Consider the following 24677-nt stretch of genomic DNA (forward strand, 5'->3'; position numbering starts at 1 on the left):
ACAGTTATACTTTATACCAATATATTATTGGAATTAGCCACATAGTAGTAGATATTTTATATATGGGAAGCCTTGTCTATAAAACTTACTGTATGTAGCTAATTATCTCAAGGTAATTCTGAATAAGAAAAAGAAACAGATAATAGAAGAGTTGCTTGAAGAAGCATTGCATTTTGATAATATCACAATATCCTGGAGAAACGGTGTGGTTGCTAAGAACGCTGATTTGATGGCACATAACCAATATTAGTTGTAGATTTTAGAAGTACTGTAGGTATGCAAATGTTCAAAACTAAAATTGAGATTGTGGGTAAAACAGAATTTTTCTGTCAAAATGATACTAACATGACAAATGCACATTCTTGCCAAGCCCTGCTGAATCTTGACCATTGTAGATAGTGGTAGATCAAAGGTCAGTTAATTCAACATCTGGTTATGTGCGGGGAGTGTCTCACAAAACACAGCCACAGGGTGAAATTTGCAGGATGATGAAAAGATCACTTCTTTTTTTACATTAAAAAAGCTGCTTTGATTATCACTAAGTGGTATTGATTTTATGTTGTAAACTGAAGCACTGAAAGGTACATTTTCTTTAAGAAAACGATGAAGTAAATTTGTACGTGATTATAATATGCAATGCAGTCCAAGTATTAAAGAGCAGTTAAAAATGCATTCAATGTACAGATGTGTATTATAGGAGGGAAACTACTTCTGTAAAAAACGGGGTTGTCTGTCCCTGCATCCAACTGAAGTATGATTTGACTGAATGCTTGCTGTTTTGCTGCAGCCTTCAGTGGAAGCCAGAGATAAAAGATTAAAATCAGTGAGGCAGGAAGAGATCTCATACATAATTAACAAAATCATTATGGAGTACAAAAGTAGGTTTCAGTGAAACCATTTTATATTGCTTCTCCTATTATTTAGTGTACCAATATAGGTGAGGCAATCATGCCGTTGCTATTCCAAATTTTTCTAATTTTTTAATAAAGGATTTGGTTTAGACTACAGCATTGCAAGAACAAGTAATATTTTTCTAATTCTTTAATCTAGAAAGCAAACAAGATAGGGAAAGCATGCAGAGTGTGACTTCTGGAATTCTTTCCAGTCCTTTCAACAGTTGTAGCTATAGCAGGTGTCTGTATTTTCTTCTGTTACGTGGCTTGTCCCCCTCCCATACTATACCTCCAGAATGGCTCAAGATTGTGCACTTAATATTATGGTCAAAAACACTCACTGCAGGAACAATTCCCTTTCTCAGTAAAACTGTTGGCTTTATGTGCTAGAAGTGATGCTCTGGCTGCACGATGAAGGAGTCTGGCAGGCACCTCCACTTGGGAAAAGAATCCCAATGTGAAGAAAAGCAGGGTGGTTTTAATAGGAAATAAAAAAGATATTTAAAAGGATCCAAGAATGACCTTTCCAATGAAGACTGGAAATTCTTCCTGTTTGTATTCCTGATTGCTGGATCTTGGTAAAACAGGAGCAGATACAGCAAAAGTACTAGATAGATAGATAGATAGATAGATAGATAGATAGATAGATAGATAGATAGATAGATAGATAGATAGATAGATAACCTGCTAAGGTGATGTTTTCAGAGCCATGAACTCTTCTCTTCTTCCTTGAAACTTCTTGGCTAACCAAAAGGAGGCTGGAAATGGTCTTGGTTCCCTTTTTTTTTGCTTGTTCGTCCTCCATTTTTCCCAAGATCGGATTACCTGGACTGGTAATACCTTTGCTTCAGGACAGAAATCTCCTACAAAATGAGATAAAAAACTTCACCTCTCCTTCTCTTCTTGGATAGGTCCTTCTGTTCTTTTTCTATCTCCATACATAGCTGAAGTCTCTCAGACTCAGAGGACAGCCAGACCTGATCTTCCTCCCTCACTTGCCAGCCTTTTTGCTTATCTCAGGGACCAACTTCTTTGAGCCCTCTGAAGCCAAACCTGTCCCCTCAACTAGACCTGAGCCCAGTCTGTGTGACCCTTATGCAGGCAGTAGCCTACCAGGGTCTTCCACTGAGCTGGACTGCAGTATGGCCCCAAAGAGGCTGGTTAGCCTTATATAATCTGAGGCAAATCCCATCAGTATGTTGCTGCCTTAGACTTTGGAAGCACAGCTTTCCTCCATCCTTGAAGCAGTTTTACTGAGTTCAGCTTCACCTGATCAGCTGGATCCAGAATTAGATGAAGTGGCCTATGAACTAGACTGTCCCCTGCTTCAGGAAAACTCTGGTTTCAAGAAGCCAAGGAGCAAACTGAGTAAACACAGCCAAAGAGCAATGGCAAAACAGCTGTTGATAGCCATGTCCTATCTTCCTTCCATTCCAACTCTTGGGGATCCATCTAACATTGACCTGCAAGAACCAGAAGCCTGTGCATAAGATGCAAAGGAAAAGTGATTGTTTCCCTCCCCACACCATTTTTTCTTCAATACAGAATCTTATTTATTTATTTCTGCATTACCAAGTGAAATGGTACCTCTGCAAAAAGTGTTTGTGTAAATCTCTCTCTCTCTTTGCTATGACAGGAAATCTCCAAAATTTTGGCTTGCTTTTGTTGCAGCAACAGTTTCTGTGTTTCTCCTTCTGCCTTCTCCTACAGCTGAACACTGCAGCATGTTCCATTGGGTTGTAAAAAACAAGGAAGCCTTCTGGAATTCCTTCCAACCTCTTCACCAGCAAGGGCCACAGGAGGCAACTATCCTTTCTTCTAGCAATGAAGTAATGAGTTGTGTGTGTGCGCATGTGTGTGTGTACACCTTATGCATGTATGCATGCATGTTCAAGCACTTAGCAATTTGGTCTTGATAAAGTACTCATTTTTTCCTAAGGTCTAAGGTAATATGAATATATGATGAAAATGCAGGGTAAAATTATTAAGTAAAGGAACTTTTTTACAGCTCCCTCAGCACAGGTTTTTGAAACACATCCAAATATATTTATCATTTAATATCATGCTGTTTAGCAGAATCCTGAACCACACTGTGTGGATTTGATGTCAACTAGCCCCTTGGTGGAACAGCTCTGCGCATTCTGGAATTCAGTCTTCTAAATTCCAAGGAAGCCCAGTGTAATTATCTATCTTTGAAGAAGGAGGGGGTGGCAATTTGAGAGTTCACAAGAAGTAATTATCTAATAAGGATTGAGGTCATTTTGAGGTAATAAATATCATTCAATAGAAATACACTCAGTCTTGAGAAGTCTCTTTAACTATTACTATTAAACAAAATACCTTTGCTGCTGCATTAGTTATTACTTGGAGTCTCCCTATCCTAGGATGAGAACAAGATCAATGGTTTTATGCAGTTTCTATGATAAAGTGAATGTTTTTAAGCGGCATGGTGCTGCCACCACAGCACCATATATTTTCCACCTCCCTTATAATGATCCTCAGTAGAAACAACTGCCATGGTATTTCTGCTGTGTCTTCTCTCTGCCCTCATCTCATGTTATTGGCTTGCATAGGGAGGAGAGGAATGAATGTGTAACATTACCCATTACTTTGTTTTTGTTGTTACAAGACAAAGAAGAGTGGGAGTAACTTTGTCCAATTCAACTGTCTAGTTTGCCCCCGAGACTCTGTGTCAGGATGGGGAATCATGGTTTCCCAGATGCTGCTGAGCTAGACCTCTCTGTTTCCCTCACCATTTGCCATGCTGATTCAGGATGAAGTGCTGCAACACTTGGAGGTCCCAATAGAAGAGAATATATGTAGCTCAGGGTTGGACTGTAGTCCTTGGGGTTCTCTGAACTTGGTTGTTTTCTTGCAGATCTTTTATTACATGGCTAGGTAATACCTTCATCTCGCAGCATCAAAAGGATACGACCCCAAAACAGCTGGATAAGCCCTAATGGCACAGGGAAGGTTATGTTCCGGAACTCGACTCAATGACTTGGAGATCTGTGGATTCTCCATCCTTTCTCTATATAAAAAATATTTCTGTGTTGATATGATAACTCGTACAATATAGTTATTGGTAGTAAATTGGTAATCACTTCCCTCTACAATTGTCTGTAATTGTATGGAAATTAATTCTAGCGATTTAAATGCAATTGGTGTGCAAACAAGTTTATATATTCGATTTAGTGTTGACTTCTGGCAACTGCCTGGACAAGACTCTGGAATTTTAATGGCAAGATTTTCAGAAATGTTTGCCTTTGCCTCCTTTCTAGGGCTGAGAGAGAGTGACTGGCCCAAAGTCATCCAACTGGCTTTCATATTAGAGGCAGGACTAGCACTCACAGTCTCCTGGTTTCTAACCTGGTGCCTTAACCACTACACCAAACTAGCTCTTCCAAACAGTTATGCTGTGCAGGGTTCTATGTTTGTATAAAATGAGAAGGAGTCTGATAGCCCTTTCTTAGAGTAACAATTTTTATTAAAAGGCATAAACTTTAATGAGCTCACTTCATCATATGCAGTGAGGTTGATCAATTTAGCCACCAATGGCTGGTGAAGTGAGCCATAGCTCATGAAAGCTTATGCCTTTTATTAAAATGTGTTAGTCTGAAAAGGGCCACCAGACGACTCCTGATTTTTGGCTAGCATAAACTAACAGCTCTTTACTTGTGTAAATCTCACTGAATTCTTTTGAACATTAATTTATATGTGTGTGTATGTGTGTCTATACACATGCATACATACATACATACATTTCTATCTAAGTAATTAAATTAGGAATAGTGTAAAGATTTCTTTAAAGAAACATAAAAATTAAACTGCAGCTGCCATCAGGAATGTGTGCACAAAGAAATTAACATTTCTATAATCCTTAAAGAAGGTTTTGATACTAGGTTGAAGAGTTTAGCGTTACTGCTTTAGTGCTTCAGCCAATCATCCTAAATAGCTCAGCAGGACTGGGAGTCCATTTTGTAACAAGCTTCTCTTAAAAAAAAAATAGTAAAGGAACTGCATTCTGGCTCCATTCAGCTGCAAGCATTATCATGAAAAGTGCAGTAGATTAATATTTAATTGTTTGTTTGCTGCTGCAGAGACTCCTCTGTCTCATGCTGTATGTATCCAGCTACTTAAAGGTAATGTCTGCCAGCAGGGGAGCAAATGATCTCTTCTCTATTCAAAAGCACAACAAGATGGTTAAAAACAACAACCCAACAACCTACAGTGACTTGCTTTAAAATAATCTTAATGCTTATTTATATAGTATTGTAGGAGGGGGGGAAAGGAGGTTCTTTCAAACAGATTGTTTTAAAACAAATGTTGTCCCAAGGTTGATTTTCCATTGAGTTTAACTCTTCACATGGCTACATCCAGAAGATGAATTTTAAATTTGTCTGTAGCTGGTGCTGTTAAAAATCAACATATCGATATATGCCTAGGATGTGAAAGCTGAGGATGAGACAAATCAAAAGTGGACACTGTGCAAAATATCCATTCTAGAGGCACTTTTAATATTAATTAATTGTATCACCAGAGTTGTGGGTCAGAACCAATGCCATTAAAACTGACTGGCAAAAATGATACTACACAACGGGTTGCCACAAAAGATTCCTATTTTACTTCAACAACCAAACCTATATTAAATATTCTGCCACAATACAGGGGATAGGCATGTATTGACCAGGCTAAGAGGCATATGATGCATAACACTGATTGCACTGTGGTCACTTTTCTCTAGAGAACATGGCAGACTGGCATCAAGCAGGGGTGTCCGACTCAGATCCTCCCAAGTGCTGCATGAGGATTGGTTCACTAGCCTGAGGGCTGCAAGACTGAATCCTTTTCGTACATTGATACAAAAGTCTCAGTGAGTCCAAAGTGAAAAGTATCCCAGTGTGATAACTGGCAATGGTTTTCATAAACCAGAGCCCCCAGATTTGGTTTTATTGCTGATTCATTTTTTTTAAGGCCTACCCAGGATGAATGATACAATCTAGCGAATCCAGTTTACGAGGATGGTGAAATTCTCCTTTTTCCTTTTCTCTTTTTGCTAAGCAGAAATCTTTTTATTTACTTTCCCTCGTCTCTTCTTGCCTGACAGAGGGCTTCCCTCCTGCTTCTGCCTAGGAAAGAGATCTTGCTGGGTTGCTATCTTTCCAGCTTCTTGTTCAGCACCCAGACCTGGTGGTCCTCCTCCTCTGCAGCCTCCTGGTCTGCTTTCCTGGCCAAGCCTTGCCTCCCTGCTGCTCCTGCCCAAAGACCTCAGGCCAACCTCAGAAACAGCACTTGCCCCAGAACCCGAGAGCAAGCGGGGGCTTCCTGAAGTGCAGTGTTTCTCAGAACAACAGGCCTCAAGGCACCAACTCTGAACCCCATGTTGCCAGAAGTCCCTCTGGGCTGGAGCAAGGTGAACCACCCAACCACTGGCCCCAGGCCCCTCCTTTTCCTGGCATGCTTCCATGGCCCAGCCTGTGCATCTTCCAGGGCTCGGTATCCTGGCCTTGTTGGACAGCATTTAACCTACAAAGTATTGCTGTGGGCCACAGAAAATTACTTGAGGCTGCAAGTTTGAGACCCCTGGCATAAAATCAACTTAGAGGATACTTGAGAGAACTTATATGGTTCAAAACTGATGGCACAAGTTCCAGTCCTGAAATTCAGGATGAGTTAGTTACAATACTGTAATACCAATAATTGCAAATGGTATATGCATATATAAATATTAATAAAATTTCAGGTGGGGGGGAGGATTCAGTATTTATAATTTTATAGCACATCTTTTTTTGCTTTTTAAAGTTATAAACCACCCATGTAAAGGAGGCAAGACTGCCCTGAGTCATATTTTATAGAATCGGAGAGCACTGTTCTCAAATCTCCTCCAGAAAAGAAAAGGTTATGCAGCCTAAGGTAGCATTAACTTTTTTAGTATGTATGTTGAACTTTTGGACTAGGTCATGTTCAGCTTATCATCAGTTGAACAGAAATCCCCTGACCAGCCCATGAGAATTGTATCCTTGTTCATTGTTCCTATATTGAACAGGATGTGTGATATGATAACCTCCAAAATCTGATTATTTTTGCTATCATTTGCACAAAGGGCTTTCAGAAACATGCAGGATTAACTTCTGTCCATTGATGCTTCTACACACATTGACAATACTGCCAAACTCATAATAGGCTGAGTCTGAAGGGGGCAGCTTTATCATGTATAAGGGAGTTTCAGTAAGAGAAGATAATCCTGATCAGGCAAGATACTCCAACGGGTGGCAACTCATGAGGTTCAGGCACTCTTTGGAAGAAACAGACTTTCTAGGTTGTAGTTGAAGCCCGATTCTGACATGACTGGTTGTAATAGTTACTGCCTCCCAAATGGGTAGAAATAGAAATGCTGTTGGGTATTTTATAAAATCTGCAGAGAAATCTCTTTTCTCAGATTGTTCCAGTTCTACCCAAGACTTGAGACTGCTGTCACCTGAGGTGAGACTGTCAATGTTTTCGCTTCCTTAAGTTTCCCTGCTATGGAGTGCCTCTCCCCAAGAGATCCACCTAGGCCCTACTTTGCTATCCCTCTGTCAGCAGGTGTTTTTTTTTCTTAGACTAGTATGCCTTTTCATATATTTCTGCTCTGTTTTGCTTTTAAGCAGTTTAATTTCTGTGTTCTTAAGTATCTTTTTGCCACTGTGCCTTGGCTTCTGCAGCCTTTGTTATGGCTTACCCTGATTTGATTTAGTGTTTTTATTATCCATCACCAGGGGAGATTTTAGCCATAGGGCAGCTAATAAATCCTAAGACGTAAATGAAAAATGCATTAGGATGCGGTGATTTTAAGCACTGATTCATGCATATATGCGGCTTCCTTTATCAAACACAAAAAAACAACTAGCAGTACACTGAAGTACACGCGAGGTACAAGTGAATTCGCTTTATTGTTTCCCGCAGTCCTTGGGTCGGTAGCCCTGCACCCAACCCGTTCGCCCTTATCAAACCCTGCGGCGCTGAGCGATCCCCGCGCTGCTGGCCTCTGAAGACCACGGCCTGTGGCTTCTCCTTCGCCGCCACCTGACCCCCGGCCCGTCTCTCCGCGTTCCGCTCGTCACACCCCCGCCAGAGGCGCCTGCCTGCCTGCCTGCCGAGCCCCCCGGAGCCCAGGTCCGCCCCGAAAGTGGAGGGCGCAGCGCAGCGGCTCCCCGGCCCGTCATTTCGCCTCCCTGGAACATGTGACGCCGCGCTGCGTCGCGTCGCCCCTGGAACGCGCCAGGCCAGGCTCTCCGGGCGGTTGTTCCCTCCAGCAACCGCCCCAGCGAGCGGCCTCTTTCGGAGGCGTCCGCCCGCCTCTCCCTTCCTCCGCTCAGAGCAGCCGCCGCCGCCGCCGCCACTCCTCCCCCAGCCTCGGCCTCGGCCTCTCGCTCGCTCCCGCGGCGCAGAAAGCCAGACCCGGAGCGCGCACGCTGCCGCCGCGGCTCCCTGCAGCTGCTTGGCCCGGTCGGCTCCGCTCGGCGAGGCCCGCTCCCCCGCCCGAGGATCTTTCCGGCTCGCCGTCCCTCTCGGTCTGCCCGCCTGGGAGGAAGGCAGGAAAGCGGCGGCGGGGAGGGGCCGCAGCGCCCCGCAAGGACCGGCTCCGACCCTCGTTGAGCTCGCGCCTCCTGGACCAGGCGACCCCCCCACCGTCACCCCCCTCCGGATCCCACAGGTAGGAGCCGCCCGCGGGCCTGGCGTCGCCTCCTCGCCCGCTCCTTTGCATAGGCGAGCAAGATGGAGCCTCGCCCAGTTGGCTCCGTGCGAGAGAAAGAAGGGAAAGGGCCGAGCGAGCAGCGCCTGCCTCTCGCTGCCTGCCTGCGGGCGTAGTTCTCGAGACCAGGACGAGCCCCCCCATTTGTCGGTGGGGCTGAGGGGGAGGACGTCGCGAGCCCCTTCGCTCCTCTGGGGCAGAAGCGTGAGCCCTTCTTCCCATCTTCCTCTCCAGCTCCAGGGAGGAACCATGACATCCGCCGTCTGGAATGGCTTTCGAGCCTCTTGTTTGCGCCCCGTTGTATCGGAGCGGGAGGCGGTTCCGCGACCCCTCTTTCTCCCGGGCCCGCGCCCAGGGCCGCGGAGCGACTTGCCGCCCTTCGCTTGGTGGCGTTTGTTCCTTCGAGAGAAGAGAGCTTCACGAGATAAACTACCATTTTTAGTACTTCGGAAGAGTTGACTTTGAATAACTGTTGCCATTATTCCGAATCCTGCGTTTAGAGAAATTGTCGGGATCGCTCCCTCGTTTGATAAGTAGAGTATGTAACAGAGAGCTCCACTCCTCCTTTAACTATTGTGTTAGAATTAGAAAAAGGCGAAGGGTGAGAGAACAGGTCAAAAAGGTAACTTACTTATTAGTTAAACTGCCTTGAATAAGCAGATGGCAAGTCCTAATGGTTTTGAGATGGTGGAATAGTAGCAAAACTCATTAAGTCCTGTGCCCCCGTTTCCTGATTTATTCTTCCCTCGAGCTCATAATAAAACGCTCTCTGTAGCACATGCTCGATGCACATACCCCAATGCAATCTTCCCTGTAAATATCTTAGGAAGGTCACTGACACTCCAGTGCTATGGGGGGCAGTGGTGAGTGAAGAGGAGGGGTAAACTGCTGTAGTTCTTTGTGTTACTTACTGCTTTGAGCATCCAGCAGCCATGGGAGCTGCAGATCTTGCACCTCTCATACACAATATCTTTCTGGAATTTATTTCATTTTCTTAAATGTCTTATTTTATTTGCCTACAATAAATGGCTGCATGTTTTTTCTCTCCTTATTTATATTTTATATATTTCTATAAGTGCACAAATAATGTTATGAATATTAACTTTGCTAATTACGTAAGGGTTTTAATAAATATAGCACATGTTTATTAAAGTCTGTTATTTACATATCTCTCATTTTGGCTCCTATCTAGGTTATGCTCTTACTGTATGTGGAATCCTTTTGATTATACATGTGGTCTGAGTCTTTGTTTTTAAATATTTAGTCTACAGCCCTGGGCACATTACAGAAATAGGTCCCATATGTACAGAATAGTAATGTTATTTTTCCATTGAATTTGTATCTGTTGTGTTTTTTAAAAATTGGGGGGCTGTGTATTGCTTTGTACTATGGAAAGAAGAGTGAACTCCTGCTTATTTCTGTTCAAGATACACCTGCAGATTTTTTTTTTCTGAACATTCAAAATTTCAGTGCAGCCTTTGGCTTCCTTGAAAATTCTCTGTTTTTTCTTTTTCTAGATTCACTGTAGAATTAAAGAGACAATAGAATCTGCAAAATATATCTAACAGTGTGCATCAGGTCTATTATATCTCCAACACATTTGCTCTTGTGCTGGTGTTGTATAATGATAAAAATCAGAAACGTAGATAGATAGATCAACTTTTTTTAGGGAAAAAACATTGACTAGGCCCCAAGATAGCTGTTGAGAAGAAGTGATCTCCATTCATGGATTTTTTGTGCAAATATTCCAGCCTCCTTCTGGAGACTTGCTTACTAGGTCTAAGTCCTAGGACATTGTCTGAGGGCTCAGGATACAGCTAAACACATCTAGATCTAATTAGTGGCTAGATGGGAGATATTTAAGAACCTTATATTCTTCACCTTATTACTTTATGGGAGAAAGAGAAGGTATAAATGTATATATGCTCCTTTTCCTTTGAGTCAAGCTTGGCTTCTTGTGATTTAATAGAAACATATATGTACAAACATGTACAAAATTATTAGTTTTATTTGTAATTCACTTTTCTTACAGGAGTTCAAAGCAGTATAATTAGTATTTCCTCCTCTTATTCTAGCTGCATAATCATATCCTATGAGGTAGATATGATTGAGAGATAGTAATTGGTCCAGAGCTCTTTAGTGAGCTTCCTAATACTAATCCAGAGTTCTACTGTACTGCCATAGTGTTTTGTCCTTTGCCACAAACCTGCAAATTTAGAAAGGTCAGCATAGGAATATTCTAGCACAAGGTGGGAATACCGTATCCTCTTTGTTTAGGAAATAATTTTTTTAGAAATAACATTGCTAACCTGTACAAAGGGCAGATTATAATGCAGGTTTAAAAAGTTCTGAAGCAAAAATGTATTCTCATTGTTTTGGATCCAGGTTATGATTTAGTGAAGTTCTGCCTCTGCAGGGCAGAAAGTAGGCAGATGGTCTTTATGCTTCATTTTTTCCCTTGTACTGTATTTTCTGAAGAGCTGTTCTGGAAAACAGTCTCTTTAGAGCAGCATAAGAGGTAATGTAATAAGTTGCAGGAGAAGAGAGGATTAAAGTAGTGAATATTGCCTTCAACTCTCTTCTTTCAACAGGAAGTTTTTACTGGATCGCAGTACCTTCCAAAAAAAGAAAAAAAAACCCTATTCCATCTTGATTCAGTCCTGAGTTTTTAGATAATGCAGATGTATTGTATTTACTAGAAAGGAAGATACATTTTTTTCCTCCAAATATTTTACTTTAAAATGGGATTTGATTGTAATTTTTCTGAGAACATGATAATAGAGACTGATGATTTGTGTGTATGTGTATGTTCCTCTTTTGTGTGGATGTCTTAATTTAAAGGTTGCTTTCCTTTTGAGTAAATACAATACAATACAATGCCTGTATCAGGCATAATTTTAGAAGAGCTTTTCTTTCCTATCTAAATAATAGGGAATGCTTATCAAAATGTTTACCATCTGTAGTTTGTATAAGTCAGGAATGGCTAGTCTTTTGCTTACCATGGATTGCTTTAGGTTTGAGGGAGTGAGGTTAGAGGACTGGAGTTGGCAAAGGGAGGATGTGAAATAGGTAGGGCTAAATTTACATGGATAGGTTTGGAATCTTCCATTTTGGAAATGAGTTGGGGTTATCTTTGGCATTTTACCTATGCTAAGTCTGTTTAAGGGATTACAGTATTGTTTTTGTGTGTTTCCTGTCTTAATATGGCAGGAAATCATGCTATCAGTTTTTGGTTATTGGACTGAAGAATTGTAGTGGAAAAAGCTGCAAAAAATAAAATTCAGGGGTTGAGGTTGTCCACCTCAGGTATAAATACTTGCATTATAGCATCCTGTTTAATATTGCATGAACTCTGATAATATGATAATTACTAAGGCTGCTATCGTATATCCATTAAATATGAGTAAGCCCCATCCAAATCAGTGGGAGTTATGTCTGACTGTCCTGACCACATCTTAATTTGCAACTCTGGATTATTTTCTCCTCAAATTTCCTAAAGTAGCAGAGCAGACAGATGATAATAATCTCTAGATGGAGTCATCCCTGATTCACTAGACCAATTAATGAAAACAGTAACTTTTCTAGGTGGCACTTTGTGGACTCAAGGAATGTTTCTTTGCAGCCATTATTAGTGTGTATATTATATTTAAGTGCAGTATGCATTTATCAGAGATGATTAGTTAGGTGGGAATTAAGACCAGTTGTGCTAATGTCTGCTTTTCTATTGGTCTCTCCTAACTTTCCGGTAAACAAGGAGAACCAATAGAACCAAACAAACAAATAAGTAGCATGAACTACTGTATTAGTAACTTTAGTCAAAATATAGATAAGAGTATACTATAAGAGATACTGTCAGGATGAATTAAATCATCTATACAGAATAGGCATAATGAGACTCTGAGAATATATTATCCTAATTAATCTGCTATAGTAGTGTTTTTCAACCTTGGCAACTTTAAGATGTGTAGACTTCAACTCCCAGAACGTTGGCTGGGGAATTATGGGAGTTGAAGTCCACACATCTTAAAGTTGCCAAGGTTGAAAAACACTTTGCTATAATGTGTGAGAGAGATAGAAATGGAAAGGATTTTTGCCTTCAGAAGATAAATAATAATTGTGTTTTCTATAATAATTAAATTATTCTTTTCAGCACAATGCAAAAACTAAGACTTAAATCCAGTGATTGCCGTTTTTGATTTAGCTGGGGTTTCTGATAATGGAACAGGGAAGGAAATAAGTGGCAAAAAAATAACCTTTCTCCTTGTTCTTTTAATGGAAGTTTCCACTAGTTCAAAACCTGCCTGTGGAGGGGCATCATTATATGCAAGTCTGGGGTTGCAGATTGCATTAAACCATACTGTTTAAACCCAGCAATAGTGTGGTTTGTTTGGTTTTGGTTTAGCATTTTGTATAAATATAATTATTATATTTTATAACCATGTATGGCTTAATTAAAGTTATATGTGAATCCAGCTAATTGTGGCTTGGTCTACAAATCATTAAGCAAGCTATGGCTTGATACAGTGAATGAACCAATCTAGGTGTGCTCTGGAAGATTTCAGCTCTACTTTGAAGCTCATTTAACCTGGGAATCTGTTAAGCAATGTGTTTGTCAATATCCAAGTCTTCCTTTGTTTCTGAAACAGGGGTTCCTAAACTTTTTGCCATCACATTCCCCTTTAATGTAATTTTAATGTTCACATCTCCCCTGAAAATCCAAACACCAAAATGAACACAAATGAACAATAAAAACAATACAATGAAACTTTATTTTTAATAAAGACATAAAAAATAAAAATCTTCACACCTCCCCTGGACTCTGTCTGCACCTCCCCAAGGGAGGTATACCTCACAGTTTGGGAAACCCTGTTCTAAAACATCCGACTAATCAGCTGCTGAAAATTGCTAAATGTTATCTTAATTATTTTTTTTAGCAAATAATTTGTTATTGTAATGAGGTATTCCTACTTTTATTCCAAAATTCTCATAAATAGCTAATACCCATTTTAACAGTACTTTTCAATTGTACATAAACATCCTGCAGATTTAGAACTGTCCAAAACACTCTGTGGTGTCAAGAGTACTGGATGTTGCTAATTTATCTGAATTAAATTGTGAAATAAGACATTTTAATTGAATATTACTGTCATTCCATATGTTGATATAATCCAAACTCCTCTTGCAGATTGTTTAAAAACTTGATTGACAATTAGCTGATATGAAGTATTAATATCCCTGCTCACCCATGAATTGAAAAAAAAATTGCAATTTTCAGACTAGGATTATCCGAAAGTGTAAATCAGGACCCCAAAGTGTTAGTAAAGATCAAAATTATATAGTACTTCTGACCTGGCATCGTCCAAATGTGTCTTCAGATTTTAATGCTGGAAACAGTAGAATTTTAACTGACAAAGGAACCAAACCCCTGCCATGATTTCAGAGGGATCACGTAATAACTTTTTCTTTGTGTCCATAAGAAGGAATTGCTTGTTTATGACTAGCTATTTGCATTCTATAACGCCAAAAAGAGCTTATTTTTATTTAGAAATTTAAAATTTGCTGTGAATTTAAAAGTATTTTTAATGTATAAGGTTGTGTTTATGTAGTGCAAAAATGTGAAATGAGCACAAATACAAATTGCAAGTACACACTGGCAATGATTTGAAATGATTTTTGTTTTAAAGAAAGTGTTTGGGCTGCTTTGTGTCCTACATGAAGTTCCTTAACCTTGGAAAGCATTCATAAGGCAATAAACACAGTTTAATGCAAAACTATTTTTTAAAATGTTATCTTGGTTTTAAACTTTTATTTCAATTTTTTTTTAGCAGAAAATGATGCATCCTGTTGCAAGTGGTAACTCCCCTTTCTGTGGGACTGGAAAAACTTCTTGCCTTAATGATGACAATGGGACACCCACCGATCAGTTTGATTTATATTCCACGCAGCAAACCAAGTATAGCCACACAGTTGGGCACAAGCCAATACCATGCCAGAGACAAGATGCATTAAATGAACCACATTTGCAGACAACAAGTAGCAGAAATATAGAGACGAAAGATGAACTAAAAAAAAAGAAAAATCTCAACAGATCTGGAAAACGTGGAAGACCTTCAGGGACCACAAAATCAGCGGGGTACAGAACGAGCACAGGTAGACCGCTGGGGACCACCAAAGCAGCCGGATTTAAGACAAGTCCAGGTAGACCCTTGGGTACAACTAAAGCCGCAGGATACAAAGTCAGCCCAGGGAGACCTCCAGGTAGCATTAAGGCTCTATCACGGCTTCCAAATCTAAGTTATACTTGTAGCAGTGCGGCTTTTCCTTACTCTGTGGTGCATAACAGAGGAGTACATGCTACTGGTGAAACAAGTAGCAAAATCAAGCAACCCACTGAATAATATATATAGGTAGATAACATTTCTTCAGTAATCATTCTTAAATTATCTGAGTTGTGGCATGTTTTTTTCACTTCTTTTGTAACTTTTTCACAACTTCCTTTCTTATTTTTTTTAAAGATGACATATCATAACCATATAATGTTTCTTTGTTTACAAGTGGAATCTTCAGTGATGCCCTTGTGTATTTTCAAAAAGTAATTGCAAATATTCTGAGTGACAGAAATTATTGTCCAGTCATTTTAGTTGAGGAGCTATTAGTTCAAATAGCAAATTTCCAGCTCCTAGTTTATTGAAGGTCACTATAAAAACTTGATCAAAGTAAATCAGAGTAGACTAATGGGAACCAATCATTCAGGACTGTCTTACAAATAAGAGTAGTTCTATAAATTTTGCAATGTATGTGTTTCTTTTTTTCTGTCTTCTTTAAATAGGAATGAGTAGAAATGAAATTTTTCCACAATTGCTGGAAGTTAACACGGACCTCAAAACTTGTAGATATTTCAAAACTTCGAAACTATATTTTTAAGAAGTTATCATTCCAGGCAGTCATTGCATTGAAGTGCTATCAGTTACAAGTAATTCAAATACTTCGTTAAAGAAATAGTTCATATGCAGCACCTGATATATATTCTAAGTGCTACTTTGCCATTACAGTATGGTATCTCTCCTGGAAGTGCTAACTGTTGCACACTGGCTTACAGTTTATAAAGCCTAAGACTACACACACCAAATTATAAATAATTAAATATCTGAAATGTTTTATAAATAAGTTCTAAAAAGTGCCATCAAATAAGCATTTAATGAGCATAACGAAGATTATGTCTGAGATTTTGTTCCCTTATCAGTCCAATTAATTTGAGTGATCTATAGCATAAGCAAAGGTGTAGATTTGCCCTGTATTTTTCAAAATCTGTCAAGAAACATACAAGTTCTAAATGACTACAGAATCTGTGTAGTTGACAGCATTTTTAAAAGAATTTAAATTATTTGGTGTAATTGAAAATTGTACTTTTCAGATAGGTGATCTTCCCATTTTTAAAGTAATTTTGTCAGTATAAAACTTGCTATTCATACATTCTGGAGCTAAGTGAGCATATATTTACCAAAGGAAGACATTTCATGGTTCATAATTGGAAATGATACAGATGATGCACAAGCAAGTTGTGATTTGATGTGTTTATAGACACCCAGATATATAACAGACCTTAGGAATATATCTATGCATGGAGGTGCAGAATGATAAATTCAATTTCTGATTTTTGTGCACCTAAAATAAATGTTCTGCATTGAGCTGGGTATGTGTTGTTATTTTTAAGAACGTATGTGAGTATGTATGTATGTGTGTGTGTGAGAGAGAGAGAGAGAGAAAAATAGAAAGAGACAGACTGTAAGTACAGTATTATACAAGTTGCATTGTAATTGATCAGAAAACACTCAATATTGAATATATTTCAAATATTTCTTTTGAACTAAAGCTATTCTGAAACTAAGTTTACATTTAGTTAAATTTTTAAATTTTTTATTTTCAGATTCACTTGAGAGAGGTTATAAATATTTGCAACTTTAATTTGGAACAGATCTCTTTCACATTAATTAAAAATGAAAATTAACAGTATTTTTTTTTTTTTTGATAAGATCAGTGTTATGGCCTGCTGACATTTTGATGACAGCTCTGATTTTAGTAATGACAACTTAAAAAATAGATGTCATTTCATACATTTTTCATCAGGAAAAAAGCAGCAAGCCTTCAGGTGTTCCAGTGATGCCTAATTCATAATACGCTGGACTTTATCCCATATTTTATAATAGTGTGTTGAATTGCTTTGAGGGGACTTTGTACACACTGGCAACCATGAACCTCAACAGTACTGGAAGGCTTTTTAGTCATGTAAACTAATGGCAGCTAAACTGCTACTAAATTGTTTTGTCTTATTTTGCTGAAGCTATGAAGCTCATATGTTTCCTCAAGAAACTTTGGAAGTGTCAGGTTTTTTACTAATTTTCGGAGGTGCACAATGCTAATGTGAGCTAATCCTCCCTCAGGACTTACATTGTACTGCCTGTTTTGTTAGACTTTTTCCCCCAAAGGCTGCTTGGAGAGTGGCTGAATGTAAAATCTACAAGAATGGCACACCCTTATGGCAAGGTACAAATTTATTGCATGCCACCAGTGTATTTTTGATTAACTATATTTCTTACCTCCTGTTTTTCTCATGCTACCTTTTTTTTAACTTCTCACAAATGAGTTTATTCAATGATGCCATACAGTGTATTGGGAGGTAAGGCAGATGCATTATTGCTGTAGTGTAATGAATTATGTATTCTGAGAAAATGTATACTGAGAAAATAAGCAATTTATGCTCATTTATAAAGCTATTAATTATATCTGATGGAAAACACATCCATTAAAAAGACTAGTACAGTTAAAAATAAGCAGAAAGGGCAGTTAAACATTCATTGGATTTGTTAACAAGGCCAGGAGAGCACTGTTGGACATTTCTTGATTCCAATTGATTTTATCTTCTACTGCAGTTCATAAGGGCCATGGTATGGAGAAAACAAGTCAACGATTTGAGATGTTTGAATGATAAATTCAAATATTTTTGCTACTGCTGTATATAATCTGAATACATTGTGCTTTTTTGGTACACTATCTCTTGTCATGATGAACACTGCAACAGCATGTTAATTCCTATGCTTTGATATTACTGGGAAGGAAAAGGAAGAATGTCCTTTCTTTCAATAGTATTAATACATGATTTGTAAAGGAAATGATAATTTTATATTCTCTAAATTAATTGTACTCTACACAAGCTAGGATTGTTAATGTGTATTCACACTGCTCAAAACATCTACATGTTGAACTTGTGCTTTATCTTTCTTTTGGTTAAATATAGATATTTGTTGTATCTTTTGATAAATAAATAATTAAGCATTAATAGGGACCTATACTACTTAAAAGACAGAAAAAAATTGCTGTTTACTTTCTAATTAACTTTACATAAACTATAGAACCAAATAACTTTACTACTATTTTTTAAGTCTTGCACTGGATATGTTCAAAATTATTGTATAGGTAGTACTTTCTAAATATAGCTTTGTCTACTACACCAAGGATCGCTTGTGTTTCATAACTTTTTAAGGTAAACTGTTACTATCAGGATCTTTGTTCTGCATTGGGCCATTTTTAGGAAGTTACACATTTTCTTTTTGTCTCACAACAAACCCAGGAAAGTAATGTATATGGGATGGGAAATTCCATGATCGACAAGGCAGGAAGGATTACTGTCAGGGCATTAAAAGAATTTGAAAGGCAAGAACTTTCAGAACAAGAACTATACAATTATTTCCTAAGTTGTCATTCTGCTTTATATCACTGTACATACAGTGCAGCATCATGCAATTTACTAAATACAAACAGTTGCTTGCAATCAAAGCTTTTGGACTTGCTTATATTCAAATGCTTTTTATTATGCATATATTAAATATAGTTCATTATTATAATGAAAATATTAGAACAAGCCCTTCCTTTTGGTCTCCTCTCCCAAATAGATAAATTTAAGTTCTGCAATATGTAATCAATTTCATCTTGAAAATTATAATAACATTATAACATTTTTTTAAAAAATCTATATTTAAATAGGCTATTTTAAGATTTTCACTTTCACAATTTGCTTTTCCATGGACAAGTTATTTTATTAGAAAAAAATCATTAATATCATCCTGTCTTCTGGTGTAAAAAGTCTGATTAGATAACTGTGTTTGTTCTTACATCCATGAACCTCAGCTACTCATGTGCAATTGTCTGTATGGGAATGGAGTAGTGTTCATGAACTGTACTTATGTCATCATTTGGATGTATATTTATTAATAAAGTAATTACTTTAAACACAAAATGATGTTTTATTCTCGCCATATATCTGTCTTTCATGAATTTCATAAATGTCTTACTTTTATAAAGTAGTAATGCAATTTAATGTAGCCTACTTAAATGAATGAAGAACTGTTAATCTCCTGATGTTTTCATTGTTTTATCCATAAAAAGATACAACAGCAATCAATTTTTTTTCAGTTTTTCTTTTGCTCTGTTCCCCTATCTTCTTGTGCCTGATTGAAGGAATATGTCCACAAATATTGCTTGTTACTGATTTTGCTGACTGATACAAATATATCTGCTCTAAATAATATATGTACATGTATGAGGCTGTGTGTGTGTGACAGAGCAAAAGTGTGAATGAATGGCTTGCGTTTTGGATGTTTATTATGACTTATTTTAAACCTGGAAATCAATTGAGTGGTGAGGGAATGAGTATCATGATAAATGTGTGACCAAAAATTTAACAGTTGATTATTTAAAAGTAATGGATCAATATTTAGTTTAATATTAAGCTTTCACTTTTAATCTGCTTTCATTTTTTAAAATGTTTTGAATAGGCTGTCAACTGTCAGTTCCATGGCTGATACGAACCTTTTGCTTAAAAAAAAATTATGTACTCTTCCTTTACTGAAACCCTTCCAGAAATACTGTAATGTTACAATATTAGTGGCATTTGTTTTCAGATTTTTGGTTAGAATAAGAGGGATAATTTTTAATTTAACTTTTATGTGTCTATGATTTGCCGCAGTAGATTTGCTCTATAACTTTTAGAGTTGCGTTGCATCCTTTAGAGATAAGAGACCTAGTTGTTTGCTAGAAAGTACATTATTTGCATGCAGAAGATCCAAGGTTTTATCTCTGGCACTTCCATTTGAGACTGGGTAACCCTCCTGTCTAAAATGCCAGAGAGGTGCTGCTCAGTAAGTGTCCTAAGATAGATATATCAATAGTTCGACTTGTTACAGGATCCTGTGAAAAGGCCTCTTGCATTTGAAATCTGAGATAGTTCAAGTGATAGTGGTGCTTGCTTCTGTTATTTTATGTAAGATACTTTTTTGATTCTGCTGATGGTATATGAATTGCCTGTTTAGTTGCTTGTGTGTGTTTGGAAAGCCGTACAAAACTGCAGTGATTTGGACATATTAATTAAATGCTCTATAAGATTCCAGCCATTAAAGATTTTCCCAAGTTGGGAAATTAAAATTCTCAGAATTTCTCAGCCACAAATCTGCTAGGACGTATGGTTGAAACATTTCTAGAAGGTTTTATATTAGGGATAATTGTACTATACCTATTTAATGAATGTCTGATATAACATTCTTTATGTAGATAGATCTTTGACTGTTTAGGCTTATCTTTCTACAGGAAAGCCAAGTGGCAGCAACTAACTGATCTTGGTTGATCTCAACAAGCTAAACAGCATAGGGCCTGATTGGTACTTGGATGGGAGACCCCCAGCCTACTCTATGTTTGTAGGCTAGACTGAGAATTCCAAAAAGGGTGCAGTGATAAATCACCTCTAAATGATAGGTAAATCACCTATATGCAAGAATAGTATATAAATTTGTCCGTGAAGTTACTAGGAGTTGAAAGTTTACCTTTTTAAAAAATATTTCAGTTAACAGCTTATTCCTAAATAAATATGTATTAAGATTATATTTTTGCATTTGGGGAGATGGAATTTGAGTTAGTATTTGAAGTTACTAAAATAGTTTTCAGAACGTATGAGTTATCTTTATTGTTGAGAAGCTGGTAACTATGATATTCTATCCTAATTTCCAGATTGGGGAAGTTAAATATACCCCCAATGTCTAAAATTAAGATAGCAACAAAATCATTTCACAATCAGTGAGACAAGACTTTAATGATTTCTTGAATGTTGCTATTCATTTTCTTGGAGAAATCTAAAACTAATGTTATATATAATTTCCTTGGTTGTTGTAATTATAGCTTAAATCAGCTTTTTAGTATTTTCATACTAACTAGCTCAAAACTGATTCCTGACAGTTTACATTGAATAGAAAAATAAAAATAGCAAAACAAGATAAACAACTAAATAAAACATAGATGAGCATCTACACTATCAAATCCAAATTCAACTCCCAAATGCCTATTCAAACAAAACAGCCTTCCACAAGCTGATTAAGGCAGGCGGAGGGAATTCTGGGGGCATCTTGGGGACAAGATGCTCCATACTATGACAACCACAATAGAGGTTTGCTTACAGACCCATGACCTCTTATGGTTATATAGGGAGGGGAAGCTAAGCATACAAGTTTCTGTTGTTATTGTTGGTCACACAACCAGATGTTTAGACTGGATTTGGCATTTTTATCCACCTATTGAGTCCTTCCCAAGCACCTGGGATAGGCAGATGTTGTCTGATGGTGATAAAGGTATTGTCGCAGGATGTAAGCTGTTCCAAGTAAAGCTGCCTTTTGCAACTGACAGATAGTGATTTTGTCAATGCCGATGGTTTTCACGTTGTGCTCCAGATGTTTTGGGATTGCACCCAAAGCACCTATTATTACTGGAACTATCTTTGCTTTCTTTCACCACAGTCATTCCATTTCTATTTGCAGGTCTTTGTATTTTGTGATTTTCTCCAGTTCTTTCTCTTCTGTTCTGCTGTCTCCAGGTATTGCAGTGTCCACTACCCAGACTTCTTTGTCTTTCTTATCAACAATTGTTAAGTTTGGGGTGTTGTGTGGCAGGTGCTTATCTTTTGAATTCTAAAGTCCCAGAGCACTTTAGCTTCTTCATTTTCTATTACTTTGTCTGTTTTGTGGTCCCACTAGTTCTTGCTTGCAAGCAGATGGTATTTCTTGCAGATATTCCAATGCACCATTGTCACTACTTTGACATGCTGTTGTTTGTAGTCAGTCTGTGCGATCTTCTTGCAGCAGCTAACTAGGTGGTCCACTGTTTCTTCAGCTTCTTTGCAGAGGTGGCATTTGCTGTCTGTTGTTGTTGTTGTTATTTCCTTGCATACATGCATTGACTGGGCAGAGTTCACCTGGGGAAGGAATCCCTAAAGTACTCTAGAGGCAAGCTATCTAGGACTTTGTAGGACAAAAACAGAACTTTGAATTGGATTCAGAACCCAATTAGTAATGCAGTAAACAGAGAATAAATGTAGCACAATCCAATATCTTTAATTTCTTTCTAGAATTAGAAATAGGGGTAGAATTAAAATAGTGCAGACATATATTAAGCTGTATACATATACATGCTTAAGGTTGACTAGAGCTGAAAGAAAAAAGCATATTCAGAAAAAAATGTACTTTTGAAATGTCTTAATGGGAGGGAGAAATTATGGTGGTATACTGTGATGGAATGGTTTGATGAAGGCCGTGCTCGGGGAGATAAGCATTTCCTTAGCCCCTAGCAGGAATGTGGGAAGATTAAGAAGATGAGACTGGCACCACCCTAAGGAATTCACGGTGTTTTGGCTCGCTGGCTTGGGAAGTGTAGATTCAGTCTGGAGAGATTCTGTCTGAGAGGCTGAAGCTAATAAATGCAACAGAACTGTATCAGTACTGTCTCGTGGAGTTCTTTGGGCTGAACCTGACATATACAGAGTAGATGGCTGTAAATCATACTTGCAGAGCTTGAAGCAGAATAATTTTTTTTGTTGTGTTTTATCTGTAGTTTAAATGTATGTGAAGCGGGAACTGGAATGTTGTTTTGCACTGTCTCTTTCACACAAAGCCATAGTACTCTCAATGTGCTTATAGCCTGGCCCTTGCATTTTGTAACAACTGTAGCCTCCAAATCATTTTTAAAGGCAACCCTGTGTAAAGTATATTAAAGTAATGAGTGCTAATAAGGATGTAAGTTAGCCATCCATGCTCTAGCCATGACTGTGGCTCTACCTGCTGTTCAGTGGGAGACGTGAGTCCTAGAGGATCCCAAGTTGTGGACAAGCTGCTTTAGAGAGAGAGACGCTCTCAGTAGCTAATGATGGAACAGTCATGGGACCAGGTTGTTTCTGGATAAACAGTTGTTTTAATGGGATCAGGTATAACTTTACCCCTTTTATTTATTTTTTAATAATAATTTTATTAAAGTTTGCAGTTACAAAGAGAAGACTAGTACAAACTAATAAAAGTTAAAGAATAGAAAGTGCAGAAAAGATAATATAAAGAAAAATAGAAAAGAAGGAAAAAATAATAGAAAAAGAAAAGAAACATATAAGGAAATGACTTCCCCCTTCATCACAACAAGTACAATTTCAGTAACTTATCATCTCTGAGAATACAACAAAATATCTTTTCTTCCCATATCTCATCTCTTTTCTATAAACAAATTCTTAAAACCTTGTCATTCACTCCTAGTCAGCAAAAATCCATTAAGGGTTACCAGAAATCAATATATATATATTTTAACCTTAATCAAAAAACCCAACTTTGTATTCCTTCCCTTTGATTTTAACAATCTTGATCTTTAATCCCTTTAAATAATGTCCCAAGGCTTGATTTCTTTCCATTTTCTCCTAATCTCTTCTAGGAAAATCCTTTGAAACTAACAAGTGTCTTTCTGTAAGTCCAAAATAAGAAAATTATCCAAGTCACTCTACTGGTTTGTTATTTGTATATCCCTTTAATTATTAAGACATCAGCCAGTTTCATTTGTATATCCAGTGTAACATGGATATATGTGAGGTGTCATCAGTATGCTGATGATACCTGACAGTATACTGTCAGGTATCATTAATATGCCAGTGATGCCCAGCTTTATATCTCCTCCCCGGGCTGCCTGAGTGATGTCAGGATGTCCTGTCTCAGTGCCTGGAAGCTGTAGGGACCTGGATGGGGTGCAATGGACTTCAGCTCAACCCAATCAAGACAGTGGTTTTGGGTGCTCAGGCCTTCTGGTACTAAGGTTTTTCCACCTCTGGTCCTGGATGGATTAGCATTGTCTCAGATGGACCTGGTGCACAATCTGGGGGTCCTCTTGGACTCACGGCTTCTGCTGGAAGAGCAGGTGGTAGCTGTGATTTAGAGGGCCTTTGCAAACCTTTGGGTTGTGCGCCAATTGCACCCATTCCTGGACCAGGAGGTCCTGCTCACTATCACTCATGCCCTTGTGACCTCCTGTTTGGACTACTGCAATGTGCTCTACATGGGGCTGCCCTTGAAGAGCATTCAGAAGCTGCAGCTGGTATAGAATGCAGCTGCACGGGTTGTAAACAGTGTCAGCTATTCAGAACATGTAGCACCACTGCTTCAGGGCCTGCATTGGTTGCCAGTGTGTTTCTGGGTGCAATTTAAGGTGCTGGTTGTTACCTTTAAAGCCCTTCATGGCTTGGGACCGGTTACCTGAGGGACCACCTTCTCCTGGTTGTTTCTGCCCATCCAATCTGGTCCAGCAGGATGGGCATGCTCCAGGTCCCATCAGCCAAGGAATGTCGGCTGGCAGGGACCAGGAGATGTGCCTTTTCTGCCATAGTGCCTGCCCTCTGAAACGTCCTTCTGAGATTAGGATGGCTCCAACCCTGCTGGCCTTTTGGAAGGCTTTGAAGACCTTGCTATATGCCTGGGCCCAGGGTCCTGAGTGTGTGAAGGGTCTTGTTTCCTGGTTATGTTGACACTGACAAATTATATCTCTTGACTACTATTTGTGTTTAATTTCTTTTTTGTATTGTGTTTTAACCATTTAATTGTTTTATAATTGTTCACCGCCCAGGGTCACTGGTCTGAGATGGGTGGCTATACAAATTGAATAAATAAACAAACATATTTTTCCACATCGTTCTTATAACTTGTCATTTT

At 38.4% G+C, this 24677-nt stretch overlaps 1 protein-coding gene across 3 annotated transcripts; it reads left to right on the forward strand.

Annotated features, from left to right (window-relative positions):
• The first annotated feature begins 8113 nt into the window (after nt 1-8113).
• Nucleotides 8114-16389, forward strand: CUNH5orf24 (chromosome unknown C5orf24 homolog). 3 transcript variants are annotated; one of them, XM_015890244.3, is made up of 2 exons: nt 8114-8589; nt 14457-16389. In XM_015890244.3, exon 2 carries the CDS (start codon nt 14460-14462, stop codon nt 15024-15026), a length of 567 nt encoding a protein of 188 aa, XP_015745730.1. In that variant the 5' UTR covers nt 8114-8589; nt 14457-14459; the 3' UTR covers nt 15027-16389. The 3 variants fall into 3 exon arrangements, with proteins under 3 accessions (XP_015745730.1, XP_087989889.1, XP_007421938.1); XM_088133763.1 differs by having other exon boundaries at nt 8115-8589; nt 14454-16389; XM_007421876.4 differs by lacking the exon at nt 8114-8589 and adding an exon at nt 8682-9250 and having other exon boundaries at nt 14454-16389.
• Nucleotides 16390-24677: the final 8288 nt, after the last annotated feature.

Source organism: Python bivittatus, unplaced genomic scaffold (assembly GCF_059951505.1).
Source record: "Python bivittatus isolate LINGU-HERP-01145 unplaced genomic scaffold, Pbiv_v1 ctg000080_np1212, whole genome shotgun sequence".
In the NCBI taxonomy this organism is placed as follows: domain Eukaryota; kingdom Metazoa; phylum Chordata; class Lepidosauria; order Squamata; family Pythonidae; genus Python; species Python bivittatus.